This window comes from Apodemus sylvaticus, chromosome 1 (assembly GCF_947179515.1).
Source record: "Apodemus sylvaticus chromosome 1, mApoSyl1.1, whole genome shotgun sequence".
NCBI lineage: Eukaryota > Metazoa > Chordata > Mammalia > Rodentia > Muridae > Apodemus > Apodemus sylvaticus.
Window position 1 is genome coordinate 32,803,670 of NC_067472.1, and position 24,119 is coordinate 32,827,788.

The window sequence follows — 24,119 nt, forward strand, 5'->3', positions numbered from 1 at the left end:
AAGAAGCAGTTGAAGGGAGGAAGGATATTTTGGTTATGGTCTGATAGAGCACAGTCCATCACAGCAGTAGCTATGACCATGGTGGGGTCATGTGGCAGTGAAACTTCAGTCTTGGTGTCTCAATTGAAAGCTCAGTCTGCAGGGGGAGCTGGTCTGTAACCCTTAAGGTCTGTTTCAGACCCTACATCTGCCAGCACAGCTCCATGCCCAGAGGCTCTACAGTTGACAGAGTGGGAAGGAGGCCCAATGTGGAGTTTGCCAACCTGTTGCAGAGCTCTCTGGCAGTGGAAAACTCAAGCCCCAGAAATAAATGCAGTATACTATAGCAGTGCAACCACAACCAAACAGCAACAAAATTTCTGGTGCAGGGACGCCTCAGATTTTGATGGCAAGATTCCTGAGTGCAAACAATGCAGACATAGCCTTTGGAAGCCTTGGATATCACCCTAAGAACCAAAAGTACTGGCTATACACCAGAACCATGGTAAAATACTTCAGTTAGAAGTATTTTCATCCCAGCACTTGGGAGGCAGAGGCAGGTGGATTTCTGAGTTCGAGGCCAGCCTGGTCTACAGAGTGAGTTCCAGGACAGCCAGAGGTACACAGAGAAACCCTGTCTCAAAAAACCAAAAAAAAAAAAAAAAAAAAAAAAAAAAAAAAAAAAAAAAAAAGGCTCTAACTAACTAAAAGAAAGAAGAAGAGGAATGCTTTGGTGGAGAGAGTAAGGCAGTGGGAACCCTGGTCCCCAGCAGGAAGGATGCAGCCACTTTGGAAGACAGGTGGGCAGTTCTCTCCTGAGAAGAGATACAAGAGACACAGGAAAAACTGTAGGAATCTTCAAATATGGTAAGAAGTGAAAAGTAAGACTTATTTCCCAACAGGAAAAAGGAGAGAAAGAAGAGAGAGAGATGGGTAGGTTGTAGTGGTCGTCAATTTGAATCATCTTCTAACCAAGTCACTTTGCTGGAGGGAGGGAGGGGTTCCCCACTCTGGTTATGGAGGTGACTAAACACTCAGCCACTGGTGGTGAGCACATAGGGAGATAGCAGCTATTAAGCATATAGTTATAGGATTGGAACGTGGGCCTTGCATGCTGTACAAGATCATAATGGGGTGGGGTGGGGTGGCAGGTGTGTAAAGATCAAATAGGCAAAAGCCTGTACAAGACAGGCATTCGTAGTATTGAGAGGGTCGTGTAGTCCTGTTTGCCATGACAGTTTGTGATTGGCTTATTTGAATACTCCAGCAGGCTGGCAGAGAATTGAAACTCACCTCTCTGGGACAAGCGAGAGTAGTGCTGTGTTCTCTTCACAAGGAAGGGTGTTTCACTAGGAGACACCATCTACCGTAACAGAGTGGGAGAGTAGCTCGTGGGTGGGCCATCAGAGGCCCTTCCAGCTTTAGCTGGTATTGTGGCAGCACATGAGATTCCTGGCCAGTTGTTTGAAGCCTCAGACCCAAGTTGACCCCATTGCTTTACCATGAAGGGAACTAAGTGTCTGAAATATGGAAGGACAGGGCCACAGTTGTTATGATGACTGTCTCTGAGGTTTACAAACCTGTGGAGAACTGTCGGCTCCATTTGCTCTGGCATAGCCAAGAGAAAGCATCTGTGGTTTTCAGGATTCTTAGTATGAAATATGTTTTTATTTAACTGAAATGCTGTTTTCCTTACCCAAGACTCTTGGCCAAAGCACAATAGGTAGTTTTTTTGGAAATAAAACACTTCCACTTCAGTGGCTTATCAATGGAACCAAAGGCTGGGTGGCTTGTCCCTTGTCATCCTCCTTAGAGCATGGAGGTTAATACTCATGCGGTCTTTGGTTGGCAGGATTTATGTGTATGGCTGGCTATCAGTCAGTGGTTCTCAATATGGCCCCTGAGAGCTCTTTTTAAATATTATTTATTTATTTATTTATTAAATATTATTTATTATTTATTTAATTTTTTATGTATGTGAGTACACTGTAGCTGTCTTCAGATACACAGTAGAAGAGTGTATCAGATCCCATTACAAATGGCTGTGAGCCACCATGTGGTTGCTGGCAATTGAATCCAGGACCTCTGAAAGAGCAGTCAGTGCTCGTAACCACTGAGCCATCTCTCTATCCTGACCCTGGAGAGTTTTATTTGTGAGATCTGAGAAGGGCATGTGGGAATGATATCATCAGAAGCATGGTATCTTGTCCGGGGGCCTAAGTCTAGGCACTTGCCATCTTTCCATGGGCCTATTTAGTTACTAGCAATAGAACTTCCCAAAATTAGTATGAGTTCCAGGTTTCATGACAGGGCAGGGAGTGGATTGTGGTTGTGATGTTCCAAGAATGTTTGAGGTAATGGCTAAGTTATGTGGCCAGAAATCAAATTGTGCCATAGCGTCAGTGCCTGGTGTGACATGAAAGCCACAGACCACAATAAAGACACACTTCAGTGGCCAGCTGTTTTTGTTTTTTGTTTTTTTAAATGAGCTAGAGAGCAGGCTCAGGAGTTAAGGAAACTTATTCTTTCCGAAGACCCACGTTCCATTCCCAGCACCCAGAAGCCAGCTCACAACCACTCTTAACTCCAATTCTACAGGTATTCAAACCCTCTTCTCATCTGCTCGGGCATCAGGCATGCGCAGACATACTTATTCAAAATACTCATACATGTAAAGTAAAATAAGTAATCTAAAAACCAAAGCCAAACCAAAAACCTATTTGGAGTCTGCAGAGTGAGTCCTGGGGCCATAGATGTGGCTGGGACGCTGCCAAACTTCCCCGAGCACAGGCGCTACTATTAAAGCTGAGTAATAAGCAATGAGAAATGGCTCTCCCTCTTAATCTCTTAATTGAGAAATTTCCAATAAAATAAAGCCCTTGGAGATCAATTTCCCACTGTTACTTTTTCAGTAAGGCAGCAGCAGGTGGTGAACACACTGAATGGATGATTGCAGGGACAGCTGGGAACTAGAGAGTTACCGCCATGTTTTACCCAGAATGCTTTGAAATGTGCATCTTCACGTTATTCCTCAAGCCCTGAATTGCAATGAATGGTAGAATACAAGGCAACAAGCAGAGGTGCGGTGCCACGCGGATCATCACCAGGCCCAGGAATGGGCTCTCTACAGTTGGCAGAGTGGAGAAAACAGTAAGAACTGATCAGAAAACACATAGCTCCAGGAAGTTCTTGGTGGCCAGTTTTAGAAGGGTCTTTGAAAAACTGAGTTTCCCATTTCTTCTTGAGCCACGGGCCAAGCCTGGCTAGATGTCATGGTGGTCGGGAGCTAGCACACGTAGAAGACCATGAGCAGAGGAATTCAATAATAGACTGTGGGAACTCAGAATTACTTGACCGTCTGACATACACAGGACATGTGCTCTTTGAAATGGTGACATCAACACGAAAGAGCCTTGGCAATGGGACACAGATGACATTCAGATACAGAAGCATCCCTGCAACCCCAGCCCCATCTGTGTCTGCCTTTCCTTTTTAGATCTCATAGCAGTTCTTTATTTTATGCATATGAGTACACCACCATTGCTCTCTTCAGAGACACCAGAAGAGGGTATCAGACCCCATTGAAGATGGTTGTGAGCCACCATGTGGTTGCTGGAAATTGAACTCAGGACCTCTGGAAGTGCAGTCAGTGATCTCAACCACTGAGCCATCTCTCTAGCTCCCCATCTTTCCTTTTCAAATAAAGAACTTCAGACAAAGGTCACAGCCTCAGAATATATATTCACTTAGAAGACTGGGTTTTACATGCTGTCAAGAAAACCCATGGTAAACCATTTAGAATAAACAGCCAAATAATTACTTCAACCTTTAGAGTGTTGTCATAGCTAATGCATGCCCCGCTCAAGTGTTTGTGAGAAACTGATGGTTGTGTGCTCAGTTTAATGCTGCTGTTTTAAAAACGTATTTGGAACAGGAACAAGATGGTTGACGGTTGCCTACTACTTGACTCCCGCTCCAACAGGAAGAACCAGATTGAGACATACATGGCTGTGTTTTGAAGTGGATGGTGCTGGACATAGGAAAGGAGAAACAGGAACTCTGGACGACACAAAGATTAGAGAGTGGAGCAGAGTATGAGAAACCATGATCTCAGTTTCCCTGGTTGGGGGAGGGGTGGGTGGGTGGGTGGTACCACACTATGGGAGAAAGGGTGAATTGGGGAGTCCAGCAGATGGGGACTTCTGACAGTCTCTGCACTGGGGCTGAGTCTGACAGCATATTATTGCTGATGCTAACACCGTAATTGGCTCATGCTACATGGCCTGAATTACCTCTAAGCCCAGAGACGAATTCTTTGCTTCCCACCCCCAAACCTGCGGCCATGCATAGCCAAGGTGCTTCTGGGGAGCCAGGGCCGCTGTGGCCCACACTTTCAGTGACGCCATTCCCACTGCCAGAGTGGCCACACACAAATGCACACTCCCACGGCTGTAGGAACATCACCCACTGGGCCACTGGAGTATCTCTTAACTCATCATGTTGCTGGAGACAGACAGGCTTCCCAACCCTTCTAACCACACTCAACATACCCAAAGCCATCAATCACAGCTGAAGCTATAGAGCGCATGTTCTGCAGGGCCCAACTGGAACAAAAGGCAATGTGCCTTAGAAAACTAACACCCCACAAAAGGTGCTACAAAAGCCACAGTGGGTGTCATCAGTGTGTAAATATCAGCTCAGGGTCATGAGAAATATGAAAACCACTGTGCCTCTAAAGGAACACACAAACAACCAGGCCCAATGCACAGATCTACAAAGCACCTGACACGTGTCTGACTCCAAAGAATGAGCACAAGAAAACCACACTACATCAGTGACAACGCAGAGAGACAGGAGAACAAAGCTAGAAAACTAGTTAATAGCATAAAAAAACCACACAGAAATCTTAGACCTGAAGATCTCACTATTGAGGCATGATGGAGGAGTAAACATTCACATGTTTAAGGCACCAAAAGCCAAAGAAATAAAGGTATTGAAAACAAACAAGCAAGCAAACAAACAAACAAAAAATCCATTAAAGGAACTAACAGTTGGAAAAAAAAATCCCACAGCCTCAGAGATAGATATGTAGATGGGTATCAAAGGCACATAGAACTCCAAATAGAACTATCAGAATTGACCCTACTGCAGCATACACAGTCACACTGTGGAAAAATACAAGCTAATCCCAGTTCCAGGGGACCTGACACATTCTGGCCTCTGCAGGTCTTTATATTCACATACACTTGCCCACCTACCCCCACATACATGCAATTAAAAAAAAAAAACAAATGCAAACCAAAACAACCCTGAGATTTCACCTCACACCGGTCAGAATGGCTAAGATTAAAAACTCAGGAGACAGCAGGTGTTGGTGAGGATGTGGAGAAAGAGGAACACTCCTCCACTGCTGTGGATTACAAGCTGGTACAACCACTCTGGTAATCAGTCTGGCAGTTCCTCAGAAAACTGGACAATGTTCCTTCCAGAGGACCCTGCTATACCACTCCTGGACATATACCCAGAGGATTTCCTGGCATGCAATAAGGACACATGCTCCACTATGTTCATAGCAGCCTTATTTATAATAGCCAGAAGCTGGAAAGAACCCAGATGTCCCTCAATGAAGGAATGGATACAGAAAATGTGGTATATTTGGAATACTACTCAGCAATTAAAAACAATGAATTCATGAAATCCTTAGGCAAATGGTTGGAACTGGAAAATACCATCTTAAGTGAGGTAACCCAATCACAAAAGAACACACATGGAATGCAGTCAATGATTAGTGGATATCAGCCCAGAAGCTCTGAATATCCAAGACACAAATAACATATCAAATGATTCCCAAAAAGAAGGAAGGAGAGGGCCCTGGTCCTGGAAAGGCTTGATGTAGCATTTTAGGGGAGTACCAGGACAGAGAAGTGGGAGAGGGTTGATTGGGAAATGGGTGAAGGGAAGAGGGCTTATGGGACTTATGGAGAGGGGGGAACTGAGAAAGGGGAAATCATTTGTAATGTAAACAAAGAATGTAGAAAAAAAGAGTCTAAAATATCTTTTAAAAAGAAATATCTTTAAAACCTGCAAGAGGAAAGTAAGAAGTCATATTGTGCCTCCATCAGTGTAACTGCTTACAATGAGAAGTCTTCAGACCAGGAGGGAAGGGAGTAGTTGATTCTATGTTCTGAAAGAAAACCTTGACGACCGAGAAAATTGTTCTCGTCAAAGCTGCCACTCAGAAATGCAGGAGAAAAGCAGCAAAGACCCCAGAGAAACAGAATCAGGAATTGGTCACTAGAGCACCTTCCATCAGATTCTCAGTGGGGACCAAGCCAGAAACAAAAGAAAACCAGCTAGCACCATAAGAATGCTGAAAGAATAAGACCCACCTAAAACACAAAAGTAAGGTGAAGTCCACTTATGCTATGTATTAAACCAAGGCAGCAGAACAAAACAGAGGACACACAGAAAAAAAATGAGGCAATGTAACACAAGTACACCTTTAATTATTAATAAAGCAAAGTTAAATGTAAACAGACTAGATCCCCCAGGCTTCTGTACAGGAAAAAGAAAAGATGGCCATTCTTTTTCTGTGCCTATTCATTTAATGTAATTTCTTCCAGTTCTATCCACTGTGCTATGAAGTGATCGTATTTTATTTTCTTGGTGGCTATATAATATTCCACTGAGTATCTATACAGACTCTATTGATTCTGTATCTCGACTATTGTGAATTGTGCACATTGGGTGCTCAGGTATCTCTTTGGTACGGTAATTCCACTGCCCTGGGATACACATCCAGAAAAGAGTTACCTTCACTCTTCCTTCCCAAATCTCAGTGTAATAAGACTGAGAAATGAGTAATAGCTTTATATACAATCATATTTTTAGCTGTTTTGGTTGCTTCTATACTATCTCTCCAAGTAGTGTATAAGATTGTAAAAAACAAAACAAAACAAACAAGCCCCCAAACCAAAACTAGATCTGTATGTAGAAACCTAGAGGTGGGGAGGAATGCCTGAACTGCTGTACACATGAACTGACACGTCACACTGAGCCAAAGAATACATAAAACTAATATGTTGCCAAAATAGAAAGAAAAATATTTATTTAAAAAACTAATAAGATACAGGCTAAATGGACTGAAGAAAAAAAACATGATGCTCCAATGATCTTAGAAATAAACAACTCAGTAGTTTGTCCAAAGCAACAGTATGCTTCCCACAGGAAATTCCCTTCACCCTAATGCACACACCGAATAGAAAGAAAAAAAAAAAAAAAGCATGCCACACTAATGAAAAGCAGTGGCAGATAAACCACCTACACTTACACAGGATAATACTGACATTGAGATAAACTATAAAAGGAGACAAAGAGAGGCCAATTCAGCAAGAAGATATAACAGTTACAGATGTAAATTCACCCGTGCTTAAGCATGCAATTTATAAAACACTATAAAAATTACATACAAAGGGGGAAATAATCTCCAGTAGAGTAAGAGTGGGGGATTTCAGTATCTTTTTAACATGGGACAGACATGTAGATACAAAGAAACATCAGAATTAATCCACACTGAAGATACCAGTGGAATCTTTCAGCCCAAGAGCTGCCAAATACACATTCCTTTTATGAGCACACCCCGAGTACTCTACAATAGACCATAACAAAGCAAAACAGCACATTTTAAAACATCAAAATCATATCATATATATCTTTCTGGTCATAAGGAATAAAACTAGAAATTGAGAATACAAGAAACTTCAGAAATTATATTAACTTATACAGACAGACTGAATAACTGATACCAAGTAAATACTAAGCCATTGAAGAAATAACAAAGGAAATTAAAATTGTTTTCAATCATGTCTATAGACTCCTACCACAATAAATAATTTAGAAAATTATGCTATGTTATATTGGCCTGATGATTGGTCAAAAAGCCATAATGTATCTCTCTTTTCTCGTACCTCTTTCATCAATGTAATGCAAAAGAAGAACTTTGATCCTAAAAGAAAAAAATTCTTAAAACTCATGGAGACGGAAACAACAGAACAAAGGTTAAGGAGTTTTAAAAAGTCAGTAGTGAATGGAAATTTATAGCAATAAGAAAAATGATGACAATTTAAATAACAGCCAAATTGTGTATTTCAAAGACCAACAGGCAAGGACAGGTGAAATCCAAAATAACAAATATCAAAAAGGAAATAAAGACTAAATTATAATTGAAATGAGGAGCTGGTTCTGGAGACAAATCGAGAAAGTTTTAGTTAGAATAACTGAGACAAAACAGAGGAGAAGATGCAACTGACTAAAATTACAGACAAAGACAGAGGCCAAACAACTCATAAAAGTTTTGGGTTTTTTTTTTTTTTTTTTTTTGTATTTTAGGGGTTTCTACTAAGACATCCTCCAGGTAAAGTCAAGAATGTTTCCTTAATTTCCAGGCTTTTCTTGTGTGTGTGTGTGTGTGTGTGTGTGTTTTAATGTGTTGTATGTTTTTGGGTCCTTAGTCTGGTTAAAGCTCATAGCTGAGGTACCACAACTGAGAAGACTTCGTTTGGTTTTGGTTTTTAAATTACGTTTGCTACAAAATACTATATTTGCTTCATTGAGGACAACCTAAAAAAAATCTAAAAAGGCCTTATATGGTATGTACAATCTAATAAATCAATTTCTTTTAAAAAATTGAAAAGGAAAAATGGATAAATTTCTGCATATAGATAACTTATCAAGATTGAAACATGATAATACAGAGAACTAGAAGAGACTAACTCAAGTAAGGAGAATGTGTAACCAAGAAGTCTCCCAGCAGAGAAATGTTCAGCCCCAGATAGCCTTGTGCCTGAATTCTACCAGATTCTCAATGCATTCCAAAGAATCAGGTTATTCTATCAGTTCAGCCTTGCCCCATACCAGAAGGAAACAGAGACACAACAAACAAAACTATAGACCAATGTCATTGATAAACATAGACACAAAAACACTCAAACAAAATATTAAACCATCAAAAAGGTCATTCATGGTGATTGATCAAGGCGGATGCATCCGAGAGAGGCAAGGATAGTTTACCATACACAAATCAATAAATGTAATATATCATCAGAATGAATTTCAAAAGTCATAAAAATTACCTCCATATAAGCAAGCAAACCATTGGATAAAAATTCAATATTGCATCATTATTTAAAACAAGTTACAGAAAGCTGCTACCTGACTTATTCAAGAGTATAGGACACTCCACGGGCTACATCATGTCGGATGCAGAGTCTGAAAGCATTTCCTCTGGTTCTTAGAACAGGAAAAGGACATTGGCTCTTACTCTGTCAATATAGTCTTAAAGAATTTAGGATGAACCGTAAGGCAACGAAGTGCACAAAAAACAGAAGGAAAGCCAGAAAGGAAGACAAATGGCGCAGATACTCTGATTTTATCTATAAAAAACCCCGTGTTCCATTATGACCAACGGGATATCCACTATAGGATCTAAAACCCACATACGAATCTCAACAGCATTTTATAACAATCGTACTGAATTTGCTAAAGAGAAATCACAAAAGAAACAAGGTTCACATCAGCAAAAGCAAACAAAACCAAAACTCACGTTCCAGGTTAAACTTTAGTTTCCCTCTCAACAGTTTACCCCACTCCCATTACATCTTCTATGGACGGACCTACCAGCAACTACAGCTATAACCTTACTGGGGACAGAAGGTAACATGACGAACATTGACACTGGTGAGCCCTTGCTTGTAAGAAGATCGGTGGCCTCGACTTTGTTGCTGATGTGACTTGGTGTCAGGGCCATACCTTATTCTGTAATTAAGGAAAAGCTTCAAATCCAGAGTAATTTGGGGATTTAAGGTGGTTTGGGGGCAAGAATAGAGAGGACAGAAGGGTGGTGTGGTGAACGAAAGGTGGGTAAAGGAACCCAAGAAGACAATACCATGCGTGCGAGTGGGTGGGAAGTGGGTGGAGCTGGAACCATCAACACTGGTGCTGAGAGCTCCCAAGGGATATAAAAGCCTGGACTGAGCACTGGGAAAGCAGCAGGAGCCCAGTCCCGCCAAGGCTGAGCAGCCCAGCAGCCCAGACCGGAATGTCCAGCAGATGCTTGCTCCAGCTCCTGGGCTTCTGGCTATTGATGAGCCAGCCTTGCAGGGCGCGAGTCTCCGAGGAGTGGATGGACCGAGTCATTCGGATGTGCGGCCGTGATTATGCCCGTGAATTTATCGAAATCTGCGGGGCCTCCGTGGGAAGATTGGCTTTGAGCCAGGAGGAGCCAGCTCCACTTGCCAGGCAAGCCACTGGTGAGCACCCTCTCATCTCCGGTCTCCCCCGCCCCTCCCAGGTCTTCCTATGCTGCCCATTGGCTGACCACCAATTGGAAAGGGCCCCAGCCGCCTCCTCCCCTCCCCGCCTCCTCCCCTCCCCGCCCCCAGGGAAGTTTGTGAGCCCCAGCCTCAGGTTTGACCGGCTTGGGTTAGCGGTTCATTGAGAATCCATCAGAGGGAGTTACATATGCTGCAGCCAAGGACTTCATTCGCCCTAGGGATGGCGCTAAGTCCTAATGGGAGCCTAAATCTGGGCTGTGGAGTATGTCCAGGCGAACTATGGCTCCCTGTTTTTAAGACACACCACGGAGGGAACCTTGTTGTGTATCTTTTTGTTTTTTTTAAATTGGTTCTTAGGATTCAATTGAGAGGTTGGGGGAATATAAGAAAGACAATAGGGGCTCACAGACTGTCCTGACCAAAAACTCACTAGTGCCCTAAAAATATTTGAATCCAAAATCCAGTAATTAAAAAGTGTATACCTGTATGAGTTCAGTTAGATTAAAATGTTATATTCACGTCTATTATCTACAAACCAAAAATACGGATTTCAAAATAAGTTTAAAATAGTTTTAAATACGGAATTTCAAGTCACAAAAGCATGTAAGTTAATTCTGACCCAAACTGCAGCTGGCCTTTGCTTACTGCTTTTAAGTACTTAAAGAGAGATCATCGACTTGGCTTGGCAGCTGATCAAACTCTGCCTGAGCAAGATTTTAGAGCAAAGAGGGATCAGTACAGTGCGTTAAAGTTAGAATGTCTCCCTGAAGAAAAAAAGCCAGAACTTCTAATCTACACAAAATGGTACAAAATGTCACCTGCCATTGCTGGTTTAGACTTGGAATGAGCAGGTGTGACAGTGTTATCCCTTTCCCTCCGCCAAATTCCAATGGCTGAAGTTGGTTGCTGGCTAAAAGGACATCGGGACTGTTAGGAAGGATCTTCGTCCCAGGACACCCCTGTCTGTATAGGGGAACTGTTTGGCTTTCTCTAGCCTCCACGGTCACCAGGCATCTCCCTTCCACACTTAGGCTGTGCCTTTCGGATTCCTTGGTTTTATTCTTTCCAGAGGAATGACTGATTGGTAAGCCACAGTCACACTGTTCTGCTGCACATTGGTCCAGGCCCAGTGGGGAAACACACAGTCTGGGAAGCGGTCCCTGTAGGCTCTTCCTGTCTACCACTGAGTTGGAGCAAACACTCTGGGGAAGAAATATTGCTCCACAAGTGTTCAGAGACATCCATCCTTCAGTTCAGTCAGAGCTGAACTGCTGGGAATTCTTTCTTTTAAACTTTATCCTAAAGCAGTAACTTGACACTCTGGGACTCCTAAAATCATGAAAGTATTTTTCAAGGGTTACTTTTCCTGGATCAAACGCAATAAAGAAAATTACTCAGGTTAGGAAAACATGTAAATGAGTGGGTTTTTTTTTGTTTGTTTGTTTGTTTGTTTGATTTTTGTTTTTTGAGACAGGATATTTCTAACATAGTCCTGGCTAATCTGGAACTCACTCTGTAAACCTGCTGGCTTTGAACTCATGGGGATCCACTTGCCTCTGCTCTCAAAGGTGTGTGGCACCACACCGGGCTAGAAAAACATGAAAAATAGTGTTGTTGATGGCCAGTGTGATTTCAGAGAAATGAGAGTTTAATGTCAAGGGGTGAAAATTACAAGGATACAAGCGAGACCAGGGCGGTGCAGAAAGAAGTCATATGGGGTAGAGAACCTTGGTAAGATCGGAGCACTCTGAACTGTGCAGCCAGCAAAACCATTGAGATATTCAGTACTCGCTCACCCCGTTTCTGTGTTTAATTACATTCAGGCAAAATGCTCTTTACTATACAGATGTCTGTAGTCTACCGAGCGCTTTTTGACATGACTATTGCCTACCCCACTCACTTTTCTTTTTTAAACTTAACAGAAGCGGTGCCGTCCTTCATCAGCAAAGATGCAGAGCCTTTCGATATGACGCTGAAATGCCTTCCAAACTGGTCCGAGGAGCCGAAGGCAGTACTGCCTGAGGCGCGGGCATCATTCCCAGAGCTACAACACTCACCTGTGTTGAGCCATTCTGTTAGCTTGGGAGGGTTTGAAAAAACTTTCCATGACAAACTGGGTGAAGCCGAAGAGGACAGTCCTCCGGGCCTTGAATACTTGCGCTCAGACACCCACGCACGGAAAAAGCGGGAGTCTGGTGGTTCACTGAGTCGGCAGTGCTGCCATGTCGGCTGTACCAGAAGATCGATCGCTAAGTTCTGCTGACATGGGGCTAACTGTGTACCGCCAGCCCAGCGTTCACATGCGTTCTTGATACCTGGTCGATGCCTCTTTCCCGTTCCCTTTTCATATTTATTAGGATTTGAGAAACCATAATTTACATTTGGGTTTGTCCTTTGATAGGAAAGAAATGTTCTTTGCATTATTGTAGTCCTGTTAATAATATTTGTATGCAAAACTCATTTTGCCTTTTTAATGGTCTTATTGCTTTTGAATAATATTAATTTAAAATGATTATAAATTCTTAACACTTCATCACGCCTTATAGCTCACCCTAATACAATGCCCTCTTAAGAAATCCTGTGGGCCCTTCTGGCCTCTGCAGGCACCACACATGCAAGAGACACACAACATACATGCAGGCAGAACAGCTGTATTCATATAATTAAAAAGTAATAATTAGATAAAATACATTTAAATATCAATTTAATACATCTACTAAACTGTGCTAATAATTAATACTACTTAAATGTTATTCTTCACATGACAGACGCTTATTAAGACTCAATTTAGGAGACACTAGGTTATAAATATGAACAAAAGATGATTCCATTCCTTAATGGGCTTTTTAAAAAGGATTTTAAACATTAAACAGTGTAATATTAAACTAGAATGATGACAGAGGTAGGGAAACAGCACAAAGAACTCAAATTATCATTTATTCACTTTTTCATTAATTTACCAAATATTATATACTTAATAGCACTTAACTTATTATTTGTTGATAGCATTATTAATTGCATCTATTAGTCTAAGTTATTAAGAACCTACTGTGTTCCTGACTCTGTTTAAAGCAAGGAAGAGAGCAAAGTAAGTAAATCAGGTGAAGGTTCTTACCTCCGTAGTGGACACATTCTGAGGGGAAGAGAGCACACAGATAAAGAAGTGGAATCGATGGCGTGTCAGTTCGTGCAGGGTGGCAGCGGAAAATACAAAGCAGGACAACAGCAGAGTCCTAACTAGATTACTATTGTCACCATGAAACTCCCTGACCAAAGTGACTTGGGGAGGAAAGGGTCGATTTGGCTCACACTTCCACATCAAAGGACGTCAAGGCAGGAACTCACACAGGACAGGAACCTGGAGGCAGGAGCTGATGCAGAGGCCATGGAGGGGTGCTGCTTACTGGCTTCCTCCTCATGGCTTGCTCAGTCTGCTTTCTTTCTTATTTTTTATTAATAATTCAATTCATTTACATCTCAGATAATATCCCTCATCCCAGTTACCTCTCCACACCTCCTAACCCCATCTACTCTCTCCCCCTCTTCCCTTTGCCTTTACAAGGGTGCTCCCCCACCTACTCACCCACTCCAGCACCCCCCTACACTGGGGCATCAAACCTCCACAGGACCAAGGACCTCCCCTCCCATTGCTGTCAGACAAGGCCATCCTCCACTACCTATGTATCTGGAGTGGTGCGTCCCTCCCTGTCCACTCCTTGGTTGGTGGTCTAGTCCCTGGGAGCACTGGATCATCTGGCCAGCTGACATTGCTTTTCCTATGGGGTTGCAACCCCCCTCTGCTCCTCCAGTCCTTTCCCCAGATCACCCACTGGGGTCCCCAAGCTCAGTCTGATGGTTGTCAGCCTGCTTTCTAAGAACGCATGACCACCAACTCAGGGATGGCACCTCTTATGGTGGGCTGGGTCCTCCTTCACCACCAATTAAGAAAATGTCCAACAGGCTTGCCCCCAGCCCAATCTTATGGAGGCATTTTCTCAGTTGAGGATCCCTCCTCTCCAATGACTCTAGCTTGTGTCATGTTGACATAAAACTAGCAGCACAGGTAGAGAAAGTATCCTGCAAATCACATTGTTTAGCCGACAAAGCTTGAGTATTTAAATCTCCATGAAGAAAATGATTAGATTGCTCTTATGTATATTTTATTATATAGCATATACCATATAACATAGCATATAGTATATAGTACATACCATATGTCGTATATCATATCAACTGATAGTTGATTTAACAATATCCATGGATGCCACTAGAACTCAAGACAAAGGTAGGGGCACAAAAAATAGAATCAGAAGACAGAAAAGAAAGAGAAATAAATTATAAGTGAAAGTACTGATAATATTATCGTATTAAACTCATGCTCCTTTCTGGTTGGCATTCTAAAGCTGATGAAATTACTTCCAGATAACTAAATTTCATTGAAAATTATAAACGAGGCAGTTATTGATACAGAGACTCATAATAGGTCAAAGTACCGAGAACAAGTGACTATTGAGTGCTTATCCCTAATTAGGACACTGATGTCACCCCCATCAAGGCCCATGGAGCATCCATCATGGAAAAAGGGAGTGGGGAACTAGAAGGCTCTAGAGAGTGGGAAGAGTGCTCTGAAGTGCTGCCTTCTGGACATGGACCTGAAACTTGGTCCCTTCAGCATTCCATCACGGACCAGGGAATGAGGGTGTGTTGGTTATGAGGTCTTACCCCTACCTAAGAGGTGTCAATTTTTTCCCGTGATGTAGTCATTGGCAAGTTGCCCATGCTACTAGGAAGGATCCTCAACTGAGAAAATGACGCCGTAAGATTGGGCTGGGGGCAAGCCTGTTGGACATTTTCCTAAGTTAAGTGATCTACCAATGCTCATTCAAGATTTTTTTGATTGAAGTAATCTAGCTGTTCATAGCTTCTCTTAGGTCACTGGTCATTTTTACTGGAAACATTTGAAGTTCTTTATCTGGCATTTGACCTAGTCCAGGGTCTTTAGGTTTCAGAGTTGAAGAATCATAACCTTATGGAAGGGTTACATTGCTTTGCTTTTTTGTGTTCTTTGCATTTCTGTGTTTCCGTCTGTTGATTTGAATGCCTCCTCTTATTTGGTGGTCAATATTCTCACTGAGCAGCCTAGTCTTGGAGGCTAAATCTCCAGCATCACTTGACAAGGAAAAAACCCACAGAAACATTAAATTCCTCTATCAGCAAGAGCATCAAACCATACAGTCCATTAATATGTCACCAAGGATTGTAAAGCTGAAAGGGAAAATGACTATAGAATATATTATGGAGTTAAAATTATTTACAGTGAGACTATTAAGTGAATGAGTTAATGGAAGAAGACGCTGGCAGAAAGTCTAGGAAATGATGAATATTTTCAGCACTGGAGTAGAACATAAAACCAACATAGAAAGAGCTGTAGCCTTAATATAGACCAGTAATGAACTCACCTAGAGAAAAAAAAGCAGAGAATTCCCATTCCCAGTAACTTCCTAAAACTAGAGGGGAAAACTTTTAAGACATTGAATAAATTGGAAATATAATAGAAGATAGAATGGCTTCTCATGCTCATGAACAGAGAGAGTTGATATGGCAAAATTGACTGCTATCAGCAAAAGATGTCTACAGATTCGTACAATATTCAGCAAAATCCCAGTGCCATTCTCGACAGCACTAGAAAAGATAATCCTAAAATCGCTTGGAAGCATAAGAGACCCTGAACAGCGAAAGAGATGCTTATCAGGAAGAGCAGTGCTGGAAGTGTTTCAGCACCCAAGCAATTACATCAGAGTCCTAGGCACAAAGACAGATATATGGACCACTGGAACCCGATAGCAGACCCCAAATGCAGCTATACATTTACAGCCGCCTGGTTTTTAACAAAGGTAGGAGAAAAGCTAGCCTCTTGAACAACGGTGCTGAGAAAACTGGATTTTCAAATGAAGAGTGAAGTTAGATTCTTATTTTCCATGCTGCATTTTTTTAAAATTTGAAATTACTCAAAGACCTTAAAACTTGAAACTATGAAAGTTCAAGAGGATAATTTAGGCAAACACTTCAAGATGCAGCATAGGCAGAGACTTTCTGAAAAGAACTCCAATAGCACAGGAAATGATCTCAATAATATGAAAGGTCATATGATATTAAAAGGCTTCATGTAGCAAAAACAAAACAAAAACAAAAAACCCAGCCTCCTCTGTAAAGAGGTAGCCTACAGAATGAGGGAAACAACGTACTAATTACACATTAGACAGGGTAATAATACCCACCTATATAAAGAAATGCAAAATTTAAATACCAGGAAAGCTATCTGACCAATTAATGGGTTAACAGAACTCTCAAAGGCAGAAATGCAAATGGCTAAAAAAAATACTTGAACATTTTTTTTTTGTTTTTTTGATTTTTGTATTTTTGGTTTTTTTTTGAGACAGGGTTTCTCAGTAGAGCCCTGGCTGTCCTGGGACTCAGTCTGTAGACCAGGCTGGCCTCGAACTCAGAAATCTGCCTGCCTCTGCCCCCCAGATTACAGGCCTGCGCCACCACCAGCCGGCGTAATTGAACATTCTTACCCATCAGAGAAATGCAATGTATAAATTATTTAAGAATCCATATCACTCTACTCAGAATAGCTATTATCAATAAATAAAGCACAGGACTACAAATGCTGGCAAAGGTGTGAGGAAACAGGAAGGAGCATTTATTCACTGCTACTGAGAATACAAATATGCACTGCTGATATGGCAGTTCCTGAAGAAACTAAAGAGAAAGAGCAGCTCACAGCTCTGGCGTGCTTGGGAGCTACAGGGGCTCAGAGTCAACCCTTCACAGAGGCCCTCACACACATTTTCATTGCTGCACCACTCACAGTAGCTAGGAAGTGCAGCCAGTGGCAACGTGAGGTCCATCAACTGAGGGTAGGGTAATGACAACACGCTGGGCTCCCTGGTTAAGAATAACACTTGCTCCTTCAGAGAACATTAGTTTGGTTCCCAGCACCCATGTTAGGTAACCACTCCATCCAACACCCTTTTATGACCTCAATGGGCACCCACACTTGAGTGTACATACACATATATTTAAATATAAAAACTAAATTTTTTTAGAAAAGAACATGGTGCATAGGTATAATAAAATTTGAATACATTCACAAAGAAAATAAACAAAAGTATGACCTTTGTAGGAAAATGGAGACAAGTATAAATTATGTTAAATAAAGTGCATTTGATTCAGAAAGACAAATATTTTATGACAATGTTCTGGAGTAAAGTTAATGGTATGGGATTCTAGTAAATACATCTGAAATTAATTTTATAATATTAGAACTTATTCACTCAAAATTAGGCATATAAATACTAATTTTTTCAGTTAAATAAATTCATTCAGTCATTATACTGCTGATAATAATGCCTAGCAGTGAAGAATGCATTCCTGTGTGGTGAGATGCTCTAGCAGGTTAAGGTACTTGTTGCCAAGCCTGACAATGTGACATCGATCCTTGGGACCCACATGGTGCATGGAGAAAACTAGATCCAACTTACACACACACACACACACCACCACCACCACCACCACCACCACCACTAGTAAATAAACATAAAATAATAATAATAATAATAAAGATTTATTGTAAAAAAGAATGTGTTCATACAAATAAACTTTACTGGGAACAGGATATCAAATGATGTTTTTACTTACACGTAGAATTTAGACTTAAACCTATGTATTTGTGTGTTTATATAGGTGTCTGCTTAAATGTTTGTGTTTGTAGGTCATGAAACTACAAAACGGATCCCGAGAAGGATGAGTGCTTAAAGAAGGTAGGAGGACATAAAGTAATAGAGCACATGTAATAAAAAAGCAAAAAGGAGAATTACTAAAGGCAGAAACTGTGGGCGAGGGCGAGACTGAGGTAGAATGTTATAGATTTTATTTGATGTGTATGAGTGTTTGCTTGTGTGTCTGTATATGCACCACGAGTATGACTGGGACTGAACTGGAGTTACAGACTGTCGTGTGCTGCTTTGTTGGTACAGGGAAGTGATCCCGGATCCTCTGCAAGAGCTGCAAGTTCTCCTAACTGCCAAGACATCTCGTTTCCATTACCAATCTTTTAAAGTTAAAAAATATAATCCCTGAAGGAGGTGAGAAGTTTCTCTGAAGGGAAGAGATGGCTCGTGTAAACACTAGGCAAAAAGGAGATCGCATTCCAGGTGGAGGATGCAGCATCTCAGAGTCCTATGTTCTCATATTTCATGAGGCAGTTTCTTAGAGAGGACAAGGAAAATGAATGAATAAAGTCAGGGAAAGGAGACAGTTTTAAACTTTCATTTCTGAGGAGAAAAGGGCCTGTTAATGTCAACTTTCTGCAAGCCGGAAGTTCATGTAAGCCTGGAACACCCCACACCTAACCTAAGTGTTCTGGAGAAGATTACCTGGGAGGGAGAGCAGCCCGAGGGCGGTGCAGAGAGGGGCGTGGCTGGGGGCGTGGTGTGTGGAGAAGGCGGGGCGGGGCGGGGGCGGGGCGACGGCCGTTGCAGCGCGCCCGGCCCTGTGGTGGAGCCCAGGGATGAAGCAGCTGTGCTGTTCTTGTCTGTTGTGGCTCGGACTCCTACTGGCTCCTTTCTCCCGGGAACAAGACCAGGACACCAGACCCAGGAAGCTGTGCGGCAGGCACCTGCTGGTAGAAGTTATCAAACTCTGTGGCCAAGGTGACTGGAGCCGGTTCGAGATGGAGGAGCTAACTCCTATAACACAGTTAGTTCCCCAGTTCTCACGGAAGGTCAAAACCTTCAACCCTCACCGTTCTCCTTCCTCCGCCTGGGGAAGACTCACAAACGACGCAGGTAAAATTGAAGGGAAGGCTTGTTAGCTTATCACTGTGCAAACTTCTCCTTTCTTATCCTCGACTAGTGTACATGTAAATACAGTTTTAAAAAAAACTATACAAACTAATTTGGAGTCTTCTTTAGACTTAGAAGAAATAATTTGCTCAGAGTAGGCCTTATTAAAAATATGACCTTTGGCAAAAGAGGTTGCTATGGTTTCATGTATGCCCCAAATTCCATGTGTTACAAGCTTAATCTCCAGGCAGCGTTAGGGGATGAAGCAAGGGAATTAAACGCTCTTGAAATGGACTCGGGCCATTATCACAGAAGTGGATCGTCCTGAGTGAATCTGTGGTGAAATCAACTTCATACTTTTCCAGCACCTCTGCTATGGGACGATGCTACAGGAAAAGTCCTTGGACTCTGTAGCTTCTCCAAATCATGAGTCAAATAAATTCTTGTTCATTGAAATGAACCACCATCAGGCATTGTCAGAAAGTGGATATAGGTGACGAGGGACTAGCCACACAGATAGGTGGCTGGGATGGGGGAGTTTATATAGAGGAAAGGAAACAGCAGGGGGAAAGACACTGCTATCTGAATTATAGGAGGAGGAGAGAGGAGATCAGGGTGTCTGGAAGAGGAAAGCAAAGAAGCAGCACCGTAGGACTGTAAGGTTCATACAGAAAGGCTGATAGAGGAAAGAAAGCAAAATCAACAGAGCAATTCATGTGAAGTAAAAACTTAATCAAGGACACAGGGAAGGACAAGGGCAGACGAGATGAATACTGGCACGGATAGTTCGTCTATGCAAATAGGTAGAAAGGGAGACTGTGTGGGGACAGGTGAAAATTCTCTGTGGTTTGCAGCAGTAGTGAAGGTGGGCTAGCATGATGAATTGTGTAGACAGATTTCATGATCTTGACCTACCCTTACCTTTCTGATATAAGCCTTTCTCCTATGTTGTAAAATGTGTTTGTAGATTCACTTAACTAAATTTACAGGGTTTTTTTTCAAAGTAGTGTTTGCAAGTGAAATGACTTATAAGAACTTTAAAAAGAATACAATATTCTTACTTGATTTGGAAATAGGGAATTAACGAGAGCCATAAAACGAAAGGGAACTGCATGTAAACTACTTTCTTTTAAACATAGGTGGGATTCACCTCTGAAGCCGTCTGTGTGTGACTGGTTTTGCTTTTGATTTCCTTGTCATCGATGTGCTCAGCTTTCCTATGTCTGTGTCTTTTAAGGTTTTCATAGGAATTCATTTCGATTTGATTTCAAATGTTGCAGAATTAATAATCATCTATCATCTATATACTCTTTCCTCGTTTCTTACTGTATTTTGTTCCCTTTAACCTTTGTTCTCTTGTGTAGTTATAATTCTGTCTTATTCATTTTAATAGCAGAAAGGGGTGGTGAGCTGCATCCTCTGGCTTCAGGGGCAGAGCGTCCCTGGGGAAACCTCACAAAGAAAGAGGGGGGAGGGGGAGGAAAGGTGGTGTAATGGATTCAGAAAAGCCAAGAATCCACACAGACTCTAAACTCCTCCATCTCCTTTCTTTCCCCTTTCTTCCTCCTCCTCCCCCCTTCCTTTCTCCCATCTGTAATTGTGTTCCTTTATTCTATAACAAGCCTCGTGGAATCTTTTCAGTCTTGAAACTAACACCTCCTCTTCCTCTTCCTCCCCTCCCTCCTCCACCTTCTCTTTCTCTTCCTCCTCCACCACCTCCTCCTCCACTACCTCTGCCTTCTCCTCCTCCTCTGCCTCTTCCTCCTCCTCCTCCTCCTTCTCTTCTAATTTCAAACGCAGCAATGTGACTGAGCTGATTAGTTTACCCACACGCCATGGAACATCACCCCCCCCCCCAATAGATGTTTTTTTTCTTTGAGCTTACAATCAACTCCATGAGCTTACAGGATGCAGAGTGCAGCTCACGGAGCTGAATCTGTGGTTGAAGCCTTGAAAAAATTCCCCTCCTGGGCAGTTACTGAATGTGACCACAGCAGACATCCACAATATCTCTGAATCATTACGTCCAGGAGTTATTTTAGCTTCTATCATCCAGTCTCCGATAATGCTGAGTTAAGACAATGTAACAGCTGGGCAGTGGTGGCGCACACCTGTAATCCCAGCACTCTGGGAGGCAGAGGCAGGCGGATTTCTGAGTTCAAGGCCAGCCTGGTCTACAGTGTGAGTTCCAGGACTGCCAGGGCTATACAGAGAAACCTTGTCTCGAAAAAACCAAATCAAAAAAAAAAAAAAAAAAAAAGGCAATGTAACAATAAACCTGTACTTGGAGCACAACTCCACAGCAGACTTCTTTATGTTTCGTTAAAGAACAAAGTGCTTCTATTAACCACTTAGTCATAACATACACATTCAAAGACAGACTGATTGGAAATAATCAAAGGCAAACACTGTAAACAAATGAACATGGGGTTCAGTGAGTATTTCAGCAATGGTCATGTATGACGCCCATGAGAAAATGTTCAGAATCACCACAGGATCCAGTAGTTCCACTCCTAGACTTAGAGCCAAGGGACTGAAAACACCAAGACATAGTAATGTGGGTGTGACTAGCCAGGGCAAGGGCCATTCATAAAAGCCAAGGCGTGAAGACCACCAAGGTACCCGTAAGCCAACAGAGGGGTGAGTGAAATGTAGTGTGGGAAAGCCACATCCTGGGAAGGTTTTTAGCCATGAAAGGAGCAAAGGAGGGGTACATGTGGTTAAACGTGGAAAATACTATGCTAATTAAAAGACAGACAAAAAATGACCACATACCATGACCAGCTACCACGTGTGTGAGATGTACAGACTAGACGAATCCATGGGAGAGCATCGCTGACGGGCTGCCCAGTGCTGAGGGGAGGAATGGCGGGTGAGACTGTGAGCCGTAGCTGCTGGATTTCTGTTTGTCTCCTCTGTTTTTGATTTTGTTTTTGAGAAGTGAGAGAAACATTCTGGAATTAAAGTGGTGCTGGGGGCACAACCTTGAAGCCTCAGTAGAGGCCACTGATTTCAGTGCGTTGTAAAATGCTGAATTCCACAGCACGTTGATTGGTATGATGATTAAAAAAAATGTTATTATGAAATAGTCAAAGGTTGCTAAGCCTTCTCTTAGGAAAACACTGCAACTATTTTACTTAAAAGTACATTGCTTCTGAATAGTTGATCTTTTCAACTGATTTCAGTGTTGTAATAATAAATTTGTATCTAATAGAAAATTTGGATAAATAGGACGTTTCTCCCCATTGTCTCTCCACAGCCCCTGCAGCAGCCATCTCTCAGGAGAAAGCAGCACACTCTTGGGAGCACCAGTCACTGCCCGACTACCCGTTTGAAAAGGCAGAGTTGCCTCCTAAGACAAGAGTGTTTTCATACCACAGTGGCAAGCCCTATGTTAGGAGTGTAAAACTTCAGAAGAAAAGCACAAACAAAAGGAATACCTTCAGCAGTTTACTTTGGGGGAATCATTCCCAAAGGAAACGCCGAGGTTTCTCAGATAAATGCTGTGTTATAGGATGCACCAAGGAAGAGCTGGCCGTTGCGTGTCTCCCGTTCGTTGATTTTTAAACCTTAACGATTAAACAAACATCACTGGTGACAGAGATGTACAAACTGTCGTAGAAACTATGCTCACTTAATAAAAGCTTACTAAATCTAATTTCCTCCTTTCTTGTTCTTGCAGTTTTGCTTGTAGGTGCAGGACTGAACCACACTAGAGAGTAATTGCAAGTAGTTTGCAGCATTTTTGTGGTAGTAATGAGAATCTTAGTATTTAGTGACTCCTATTTTTGTTTTATATTTTTAAAGAAGCTATATAAGTGCCATAATCCATGTAGGTATTTGAAAATTACCTATTCGGGTTTTGTCACGGTTGAAAGCTCTTAAGCTGGGTTTAAATGGAATATGGAATGTTTTACATTCTGTCTAGATGATAAAAAGAAGGCTCATGTCCATAACTACTGGGCTCATCTCAGTCATCCAACTAATTTGTCTCATCAACTTAAAGTAAGTAACTGTGCCTCTCATACAAGCTATCCTACTGTAATAGCAGACACATTGTTTCAGAGCCTTGAGTTTTATTCATGTCTCATTTCCCTGCCGAGCCATCTCACCAGCCCTGTGTGAAATAATTTTAATGCTAGAAAGTTGAGCAAAACTTGAAGGTTCCAAAGTAGAATTCTCACCCACTAAGTGACGGGTAAGCATCGATCCAAAACTTTCTCTCATTGTCATCCCAGGTACGCCCTACACAGTGTGACATCTCTCTGTCCCTCTTCAGCTGCATTATGTCTTAGGACAAAACTTCTTTTTCCACTCATATCTACATTTCTGGTGCATTTGTAAAATGTTTTGGTTCTCCACTGCTTTCAAAATATACCCTGTATATTTACCTTTGTAAATAGAGAGAAATAGCATTCTTGAAACAATTTTATGTTATGTCATGTTTGAACATGTACTTTTAATACGGACAAAACTGTTGCTCTGTTAAAGAAATGCAACTCTAACATCAGATCCAGCCATTACAGTAAGTAGGGACAAAGAACAGTCCCTAACCCCAGCAAAGCTTTAAGCAAAAGAGTAAAGAAAAGCTCACCAACCTGCGGAAGGGCATGATCTGGCGCTGGCTAAAAGTCAAAGGCATGTCTTCGGTCAGCTTAGCAAGCAGACACTTCTGGTTCCCAAAGGCTTGTTCAAACACACGAGTCAGCGGGGCGGTGGTGGTGCAAACCTGTAATCCCAGCACTCTGGGAGGCAGAGGCAGGCAGATTTCTGAGTTCAAAGTCAGCCTGGTCTACAGAGTGAGTTCCAGGACAGCAGGGCTATACAGAGAAACCCTGTCTCGAAAAAAACAAGTCCAATAAATAAATAAATAAATAAATAAATAAATAAATAAATAAATAAATAAATTAAAAAAAGAGAAAGAAACAAACAAACAAACAAACAAACAAACACATAAGTC

The 24,119-nt window shown here is 41.9% G+C and overlaps 2 protein-coding genes across 2 annotated transcripts; both read left to right on the forward strand.

The window, feature by feature from the left end:
* Nucleotides 1-10,075: 10,075 nt before the first annotated feature.
* Nucleotides 10,076-12,573, forward strand: LOC127677584 (prorelaxin 1-like). The gene is made up of 2 exons (XM_052172639.1): nt 10,076-10,286; nt 12,233-12,573. Exons 1-2 carry the CDS (start codon nt 10,076-10,078, stop codon nt 12,571-12,573), a joined length of 552 nt encoding a protein of 183 aa, XP_052028599.1.
* A 6,295-nt stretch (nt 12,574-18,868) lies between these two features.
* On the forward strand, nt 18,869-22,817 carry Insl6 (insulin like 6). The gene is made up of 2 exons (XM_052172645.1): nt 18,869-19,162; nt 22,419-22,817. The coding sequence occupies exons 1-2, from the start codon at nt 18,886-18,888 to the stop codon at nt 22,724-22,726; spliced, it is 585 nt and encodes a 194-aa protein (XP_052028605.1). The 5' UTR covers nt 18,869-18,885; the 3' UTR covers nt 22,727-22,817.
* Nucleotides 22,818-24,119: the final 1,302 nt, after the last annotated feature.

Excerpts from the sequence above, each read along its gene's own strand:
- LOC127677584 (XM_052172639.1), top strand. The coding sequence starts at position 10,076 with ATGTCCAGCAGATGCTTGCTCCAGCTCCTGGGCTTCTGGCTATTGATG. Across the intron at positions 10,287-12,232 it reads ACTTGCCAGGCAAGCCACTG|AAGCGGTGCCGTCCTTCATC; the intron begins GTGAGCACCCTC and ends TAAACTTAACAG.
- Insl6 (XM_052172645.1), top strand. The coding sequence starts at position 18,886 with ATGAAGCAGCTGTGCTGTTCTTGTCTGTTGTGGCTCGGACTCCTACTG. Across the intron at positions 19,163-22,418 it reads AAGACTCACAAACGACGCAG|CCCCTGCAGCAGCCATCTCT; the intron begins GTAAAATTGAAG and ends GTCTCTCCACAG.